The 9,095-nt window shown below is 51.8% G+C and overlaps 1 protein-coding gene and 1 long non-coding RNA gene across 2 annotated transcripts; both read left to right on the top strand.

The window, feature by feature from the left end:
- The first annotated feature begins 385 nt into the window (after nucleotides 1–385).
- LOC119101158 (uncharacterized) lies at nucleotides 386–4,539 on the top strand. The gene is made up of 3 exons (XR_005094509.1): nucleotides 386–421; nucleotides 1,309–1,452; nucleotides 4,295–4,539. It is a non-coding gene; the product is annotated as an uncharacterized LOC119101158 (long non-coding RNA).
- A 110-nt stretch (nucleotides 4,540–4,649) lies between these two features.
- Nucleotides 4,650–6,703, top strand: LOC119101159 (hyphally regulated cell wall protein 1). The gene is made up of 2 exons (XM_037224437.1): nucleotides 4,650–4,962; nucleotides 5,281–6,703. The coding sequence occupies exons 1-2, from the start codon at nucleotides 4,897–4,899 to the stop codon at nucleotides 6,034–6,036; spliced, it is 822 nt and encodes a 273-aa protein (XP_037080332.1). The 5' UTR covers nucleotides 4,650–4,896; the 3' UTR covers nucleotides 6,037–6,703.
- The last annotated feature ends 2,392 nt before the right edge of the window (nucleotides 6,704–9,095 follow it).

Below are 9,095 nucleotides of genomic sequence, written 5' to 3' on the forward strand. Positions count from 1 at the left end.
CTGCTTCATGCTTAATATTCCGAGGCTCGAACTGCGCCAATGGTCCATGCTGGGTTCTGGGATAGCCTGTACAACAGCGTGGCCAGCCGTTTTGAACTATAGTGATGACGCTACGCATACTGCCGAACAGGGCATGCCAAGGCATTGCTATGCTTTGTCATGACACAAGACAAGACATAACACAACAACACAAGACATACCCTCGTCCTGGTTGGCTGCCGCTGTTGATACCGTCGTTTCGGGGCAGTCTTCTATCTTTCTTTGGGCTGGACTCAGCTGACCGAGCGTAGTCAGCTGGCCACCGCCCAAGGGCGAGCGGTGACCCCATGTGACCTCTGGCTGGACCTCCGGCTGATTGGCCAGCTGCGATTCACTCGCGAGAGCTGGCGACCGCAGGAGGAGCGGGGAGGATCGCTGCCACGTAAGTTTTAGATACAGTGTGTCACCGGTCATTTAACTCGGGGGTGCAATTTGTTGGAATTCGTCCAATGTGCTATCGTAATTGGCTTTAAAATGCTACGCGCTTGGTGCGCCGCAACACTGGGGGCGTGAAGGCCACAGATTCTGCTCTACAAGCACTTCCCAGCACCAGCGACTCGCGACTGCCGCGCTGTTAGATCACGGAGTAATCGAATTACATGCATTCGAAGAGGAGCTGTGAACAAGTGTTACTGTGGTGCACTTCTTCGGACTGTATCACAACAAAAGTATATATGTAAGGACATGGCTGTCTGGTGAAGCCATCTTACTGGTGGTGGTGATCCAGTATGTCTGATGAGGCTGTCTGGCCGGGGATGGAGACCCAGTATGTCTGGGTGGTAGTGGTGATCCAGCATGTCTGGGTGGTGGTGGTGGTGATCCAGTATGTCTGGGTGGTGGTGATGATCCAATATGTCTGAGTGGTAGTGGTGATCCAGTATGTCTGGGTGGTGGCGATGGTGTTCCAGTGTGTCTGGTGAGGCCATCTGGGTGGTGGTGATAATCCAGTATTTTCTGGATGGTGGTGGTGGTCCATATCTCTGGTGAGGCTGCCCGGGTGGTGGTGGGATCCATTATGTGTGGTTGGTAGTGGTGGTCCAATAAGTTTGAGTGGTGGTGATGATCCAGTATATCTGGGTCGTGCTGGTTACCCAGTATGCCTGGGTGGTAGTGGTGATCCAGTATATCTGGGTGGTGTTGGTGGTCCAGTGAGGCTGGTAAGGTGACGAGGTAAGCATGAGGTGAGGTGAGGTGTCTGGGTGGTGGTGATGATCCAGCATTTCTGGATGGCATTGGTGATCCAGTACATCTGGCCCCCGCGCTGCGCAGTGAGGTCAGCAGCCGTCCGAGTCGGCATGCTGCGTCTCCTGGTGGTGACGGCTCTGGTCGGGCTGGCCTGCGGGCAGTCGGCGTCGGGACCCGTAGACGCGGACGGCTCTGCGCCCACAGACGGCCTGCCCTCCACTGGAACAGGTGAGGAGCGCACCCCTACGATGGCCCAAGCCCAGGGGGAGGCGAATAGGATTTGCTAACCACTTTTGATTCTGCTTAACCACATGCATTTTTTGCTGAGCTATTTCATCGATGGTATCAGAAGCGATGGTGTTTCGCACTCATTCTACAAAGAAGTAGCTGCACAATGCAATTGTCACTGGTTTCACCTTCCAAAATATCAGCAAGTGAAGCACATTAACTAATGATTACGGTGTGCATACATCAGTTTGGAGGCTGTTGCCCACTAGCCATATTTTCTGCAGGTCGTGAGATTTACGTTGATCTGCGGACAGAGAGGAGACTTCCCTCCCCCCCCCGCCGACATCTCGAGAACCGCTCGTCCAACGTTGACTTGACGTGCATCATTCGCTCCGTCTCAACAAGATTTTCACTTCTGAAGACCAAAACCCCAAAAGTTTCGAAATAGGGCGTCTGAAGGGAAAAATACTACGAAGCTTTGTTGATTTTTGAAGGCTATGCAAATGTTTACTAAGAATGCTCATGGTGTAAATGCGGTTCAGCTTCAGACAGTAGGTCTTGATTGCATTACATGCTATTGCATATAATTATGTATTTATTGCATATGCTCGTATTCGTACACGTTTGTATTTTACAATTTTGTTGGGTTGTGTATAGGTCTAAATGTATTCAAGATGAAACCCAAAGGAAAATATAGGACTCTAAAATAGCATCACAAAATATTATTGGATTATGTGCGGCCAAAAGGTACTTCAAGGTCAGTATTATCAGCTATTTGTGTTTATCTGGGTGATCAGGTATACTTTGCCACTGGATATGTGTATATCACACGTCTCGTAAGACCTATTTATGTTAACAATGTGGGGCACCATCAATTTCACTATTCTTTGTGAAACTGCCATTTAGCGAGTCGGTACGGCAATTTGCAGATCATTAACATAGTTCTTTGTCATGCTGCATGCATTGATATATGCACATACATCTCTCATGTTAGACTGATTATGCCGTTATTCACGCGATGGTGGGCTCAGGTCAACGCATAGGTCAAATTGCTTCCCCCCTCACCATCCACCCGCCTGAAGGGTATTCCATTGGCCATCCGAACGCGCGTTGAAGACTGCCCTTTCCATTAGAGGCGATAAACTGAAGCTGATGATTGGAGGATGAAGCACTGGTGGAGCTGATAACGACAAATAGTCATGAATCGTCTGTAGCATAACATGTATACGACTAGATTCACAGACACCACACTTACGGCTAAATACGACAGCTTTACACGGCGGATTGTTGGTTTCTTGCAATCTCGCGGAAAGCGGACGCCCCACCAAAAAATTGCCGCCTTGCAAACCAATTTTTTTAACATGGCACAAGACACGTATTATGAAGACTATCCCAATGTGTGTCGGTAGCACGTGGAACAAAAACTTGCAAGTGGTACAGTTCTGTATGTCCCCATATCGGTGCCTGTTTGTGCTTTTGCCAGGAAGGTGATAGGCGCACCCAACGATTATTATAGATCTAACTACACGAAGAAAAAGTGTGATCTTAAGCTGACCACAGAATGCACCGGGAGTGTAACACAACCTTGCTGTTGTTACCGTCCTCTCACAACATATTTCCAAGAAAACAACAAGACTAGCAACATCTCACAGCTGCTCATGCTCAGCCCGTTTTTCTTCAAATCCGGATGTTACAGGTGTATGCCGTCCTATGAAAAGCCGCAAAATTCCGTTGCCAAGTGGCAAACAGTTTACAAGCATGCACTTCAATGCTGTATCTACAGTAATCCGAAAAGCGAATACTTGAGCCGTTTGAAAGAAGCGTCGCAGTGGTATTTTGTACTTGCCAATAAGCGTCGCAGCGGTATTTTGTATTTGCCAATAAACGTCGCAGCGGTATTTTGTGCTTGCCAATAAGCGTCCCAGCGGTATTTTGTATTTGCCAATAAGCGTCGCAGCGGTATTTTGTATTTGCCAATAAACGTCACAGCGGTATTTTGTGCTTGCCAATAAGCGCCGCAGCGGTATTTTGTATTTGCCTAATAAACGTCGCAGCGGTATTTTGTGCTTGCCAATAAGCGCCGCAGCGGTATTTTGTACTTGCCAATAAACGTCGCAGCGGTATTTTGTACTTGCCAATAAGCGTCACAGCGGTATTTTGTACTTGCCAATAAACGTCGCAGCGGTATTTTGTGCTTGCCAATAAACGTCGCAGCGGTATTTTGTGCTTGCCAATAAGCGCCGCAGCGGTTTTTTGTACGTGGCAATAACTAAACATCTGGCATTGAGCGAAGGGCTACAACACAGCACAATGGCACTTGTACTCCGATCATGCACTGTGATGCTTCTATCCACCTCCAGGGGCTCCCCAGATCAGTGCCATTTGCAGGATATACGGGGTTAGGAGTCGTATGGTTGGTACAGCGTTGTAATGCGTGTGGATCATATCTCCTGCTCTCCTCACATTGGTGCATTTGTAAGTGCTCCTGAGGTCTGCTATTCTTGCCTTTGCAACACTAGGGCTCTGCTGGGATATCACATGTACTTCGCATCAACTACACAGGTTATTCGTAATTATTTTATTACTATCGGTTAATATCGAATATATGGCCGGTAATAAGCCAACCGCTATCATATTTGTAACTAAACACTTACTCGCCGTAATCAGCATCTGTTCGCGATGTTACTGCCCTCTCCGACGATCCCATTCATTCTCTATGACAATCCAGTGTCCAGTGATATTGAGGTGTAACAACGTTAATTTGGCTTGCAAAACATATTTGTGAATTACCAACGTATGGCATAGCTCGTGCTTCAGACCATGTGTTTGGTGCTAATTTCAGACCAAGTGCAGCCTACGCTGAACACACCCAGACCGGGTGACTTTGCCGCAACCGTGCGGCTGTCCCCGAAGGTGACGCCTTCTCCCATTCGGCCAACAAAAATCAAGAGCCTCCTCATCAGTGCACCTCAAAAGGTCGTCGATGCGATCCAGAATTTGAAGAAGAAGCCACTGCCCACGACTCCACCGCCCACGACTCCACCGCCCACGACTCCACCGCCCACGACTCCACCGCCCACGACGCCACCGCCCACGACTCCGCCGCCCACGACTCCGCCGCCCACGACTCCGCCGCCCACGACTCCGCCGCCCACGACTCCACCGCCAACGACTCCGCCGCCCACGACTCCGCCGCCCACGACTCCGCCGCCCACGACTCCGCCGCCCACGACTCCACCGCCCACAACATACCCACCCACGACGTACCCACCACTCCCAACGCCCGAACCGACGTGTCCGTCGGCCGTTTACGCCCTTGTCACCTCCACTCGGTTCTCGTACGTCACGTCCACGTACCAGGTGCGCAGCGCCCGCCAGACTGTGGAGTCGCGGTACATCACCTCGACGCTGGTGCTGGCCTCGCCTTCCACCGTAACTGTGCACATGACCCGGCACCGGCCCCGGACGCTGATCTCCGCTCTGGAGGTGCTCACCGCCACAGACTACCAGGTGAGTACCTCGGGTGAGGTAGGACCGCCTGGTAGGCCGAAGACTATCCATCGGAGCGAGGCTGTGTCGAGACCCATTGGCAGGCAGCACTGGTAGTTATTCTGTAGCACACCCTCGGCTGTGCGAATGCGTTGATTATGGCCATTTCATTTCATGCACTTTTGTTAGTACCAGAAAAATAACGAGATGGGCATTTTTAAACCGATTGATGTTGTTATTTGATGCGCCTATCTTTGCCCATTTTGCCTGTTATACGCTATTTTGCACTGTATATCCCGTTTTGCTGCGCCCGCCGACCGCATTGCTCTGTGAGCGCAGCTGGTCGTGCGTGACCTGCCGGAGACTCACTACCGCACCGTCACCGACCACGTCTACTTCACCGACACGGTCAACAACCACGTGAGGGTGACGGTGACCGTGCCGCGTCCCACCACTGTCACCGAGCTCACCACCGTCTTCAACTCTTACCACGAGACCAACCCGCGTGTCACCATCGTCACGCGGCTGAAGACGGCCACCAGGACCGAGGTCAGCACGCGCACGGAGTACGCGGTCACCACGGCACTGGTGACGGAACGGCGCACGCTGCGCACCACCCACACCAGTGACGTCACTACCACGCTGCCGGCCGCCACCGTCACGAGCACCCTGCTGTTCTGCCCGGCCACCTCCGCGGGATACGGCTCCAGCTCTGGCTCCGGCTCCGGCTCCAGCTACGGCTTCAGCTCCGGCTCCAGCTCTGGCTCCGACTCCGGCTCCAGCTACGGCTTCAGCTCTGCTCAGCCTGGATTCAGCGGAGGGCCGAGTGACGACGGTGCCGGACTGCTGGATGTCAGGTTCGGCGAGCGGCGTAGAGATGGGTCTGGTGACGTGCGCTTTGCAAAACACGGTCAGGGCTCGGGGGATGTCGGTTATAAGCATGTTGCGCGGGATTCGCATGGAGTTGATGCCGCAGAGCAAGAACAAGCTTTCGAAGACACGAATAACCGCGGTGGGGCACAAGGTCTTGATCAGTTTGAGCTTCAGAAAGGCACTGAATATAATCAGCCTTTTCATTTCCAACCAACGCATTGACACCGATGTGGCAAGGTCTGAACACGGTCAGGGATACGTGATAGGCTGATAACTGCCACTTGAATTAGCTGGGAGCAATGGTGCACGGTATTGCGTTGTACCTCATTTTGTAATGACCTTCACCACCGCACAGCGCAATGGCGACCATCCAGTGTTAAGAGTTCGCACGGCACGACCAGGGATAGGGTGAGATGATGAGAGCGGCGCAGTGTTGTGGACTGTGAGCTCCTTGATGGAGGAGGAAACCACCATGAGTGGAGGAGGAGAGAGGCGATGATCACCATGTGCCGACTGGCTGGCTAGTGGAGAGACTGTGTCGGAGGCCCCGAAAGCCACCAACTGCCATGCGTGTGGGCGGTGCGTAGGCGCGTGCCGGACGGCAGCTGAACTTTATTTGTGTCTGCCACCCCACAGCTGTAACAGGCACAGACCAACCTGCTAAGACTGTAACTTTGCGGCACTGCTCTTTATAGCATAACTCATTTGAAAGTAAACTGTTGGCCCAATAACATTTTTCGCAGCATAATCTTCTTTTTTGGAAGATGCAAGGCTGGATGTTCCCCAGTAGGCGAAATGAGACTTGAAACATCTGAGCGAATGCCACGTGTGCCAAATCTTGGCAGATATTGAAAACTGGTGAACTGCGTACTACGAGATGTACGGCAAGACACGCATGGAACCGCTGGCATTGTGATAGATATGACTTCGTACATAGTTGTGGCTTCACGAAATGCATTTGGGGGCTGCCGAGGGTAAGTAACCAAAACTCCTCTAGATGTGTTGAGGAAATGGTTTGTCACTGCATTTTGCTACTTTTGTCTTGTTCAGTGTGGGATTCACTGGCACTCCACAATGATAACAATTTACACCCTCGACTTCATATGCCAGTGGATATTAATAAGGAAAGTGTACTCATATTTTGCTGTGGTGCCAGGTATGCGCATTCCGTGGTATCGAGCTTTGGGCGCAGGAATCTGTAAATTTTTCATTTCCAGCTACCAATGTGAAGAGGGCAATAAATTGCACGCATGGCTTACCTGCGAGTTCCGCGTCCCAGTTACAATACTATTTGCCGAGTTGCCGTAAATAGCTAGGAAGAATGGTAAATGCAGGAGTTTTATATCCCTGATACTCTACATATTCAGCAAGCGTGTTGAGCCAGCTTTCAGCGATTTGGGTAGACAAGCCTGTTTGGAGGAATCATCTTTTAGCTAGTCAGTACGGCGCCAGAAGTGACTCACCGGTCCAGAAGTGGGACGCGTTTCCTGAGCGCTCACGGGCTATTATTATAACAAGGCGTGCAGGGGCACTTTCACAGAAACTTTTCACATGACTCACGACAGCCCGCCACAAATGACATGCAGAATACACAAAAATGAGAAATACTTGTTTGTTCTCTGACTGCCTTCTCGGACACAAGGTGTGCTCTGGTTTTGCTTTTATCCTGGTCTCGTTAGCTTGTGTCATGATCCCATCAATCGTGGCTACTGGGCCAGGCACGTCGGCTTGGTGACGTCACAATGCCGTTCCAGCCGGTCTAGCGCATCCTCATTCAGAGATACGGCAGCCAGTGGGTCTCATCCAGTCAACAGCCATTCTCGTCCTTCCGCCCGTACCGGTGAGATCGTCTACCCTCATGATAGCAAACTGCCCATGCAGTTGTATCTATGTGCATTTAAGGAAGAAGCGGATTCATGAGGTTGCTCGAGCCTGCATGACTGCGGCGTTCAGATTGCACCAGGCGCCGCCTCTCTGTTGTTGCCTTGTCAAAGGTCACGGCTATCTGGTCTCTGATTGTAGAGGACTACGGCCATCCAGAGGCGCAGCCAAGGTGGCACAGGGGGCTTTAGTCCCATCGCCCCCACCCCTTCCTCTTCAGGACCGAACCCAGCGTTTCATCCCGGCGTTATCGAAAATAGTTTCGTGATTTGGTTGTCAGGACAACCATTTCGGCCATTGACAACCATGAACAGTCATTCAGTGACGAGCTCAGCGAGTAGCCAGGTGTAAATGTGCTGTAAGCAGCTGAGACAAGGTTTTCCCAGCTGGGACAAATTAAGCCTTTTTATGCGGTAGGTACCGAGCCTGTCAACACTTCAGGCGTCTGCGGTACGTTTGCAATGCGTTAGTACTGCGTGTGAGGCTGGTGGTCGGTCGCACACAATCTACGATCAATAATCTACCATATTAATCACTGAAACTGTGGCTTCTGAATTCGAAGGGCTTGGATTGTGCAAGAACGTTTATATTTAATAAAAAGACATGCCCTACAATTTTGTACCGATTGAGTTTCAAGCGGGCTTGTATGCTTTGTTCGCACGCAGGAGTAATAGGTGAGAAGTCTGATTTAGACATAAAATCGCCGAAACATACCAAACAATGATACCAAAATAAAAGAAAACGCTACAATAGGCTACAATGAAATATTCATCGCACTTCGCAAAAAAACCCATCGTGAATCGCATAAACGTATTTCAAAGAAAGAGAAATGATAATGGAACGTGCTGACGGTATTGTTCATGTGTTGATAAATAGCTAAGCGAAGGACATAATACAGCTTAAAGAAAGATTAAGCCTTTCGCATGTGTGATTTGGGATGATGGCGGAAACCTGAGTCAAAACCAGCGAAAGCCGGTTCGAAACCAGTGATCATGGTGAGGATCAGTGAACGCAGCGAAGGCTTATGACCGAGTCAGTGTCAGCGAGTGCAGAAGCCTCTGTGACCGTGGCGTGTGCCGGTGGCTGTGGTCGGTGTCAGTCGGAGAGAGGGCGGCGGCGGGCCGCCCTGCCCGCCCACCGGGCCAGGCCGCATTCCTCGACGTCAGCCGGTGTCGGTCGAGCCCGGCGCCGTCCGCCCGTCAGCGGCGCGCGACACGCGGCTGTCCCCCTGGCCGACGGCCGGCCGGCGTCGCCGACGTTGGCCGCACGCCCGCCGCCGCGGCGGCGGTGACAGTGCGCGCCCGGCCCGCCAGTAACGGCAGCGGCGCGAGCCGGCACACGGCCCGGTACGCGGTGACACACGGCCACCGGCGGCGGCCCGCTCCGGTGAGTCAGGCGAG

Source organism: Pollicipes pollicipes, unplaced genomic scaffold (genome assembly GCF_011947565.3).
Source record: "Pollicipes pollicipes isolate AB1234 unplaced genomic scaffold, Ppol_2.1 Scaffold_4881;HRSCAF=5763_pilon_pilon_pilon, whole genome shotgun sequence".
Classification (NCBI taxonomy): domain Eukaryota; kingdom Metazoa; phylum Arthropoda; class Thecostraca; order Pollicipedomorpha; family Pollicipedidae; genus Pollicipes; species Pollicipes pollicipes.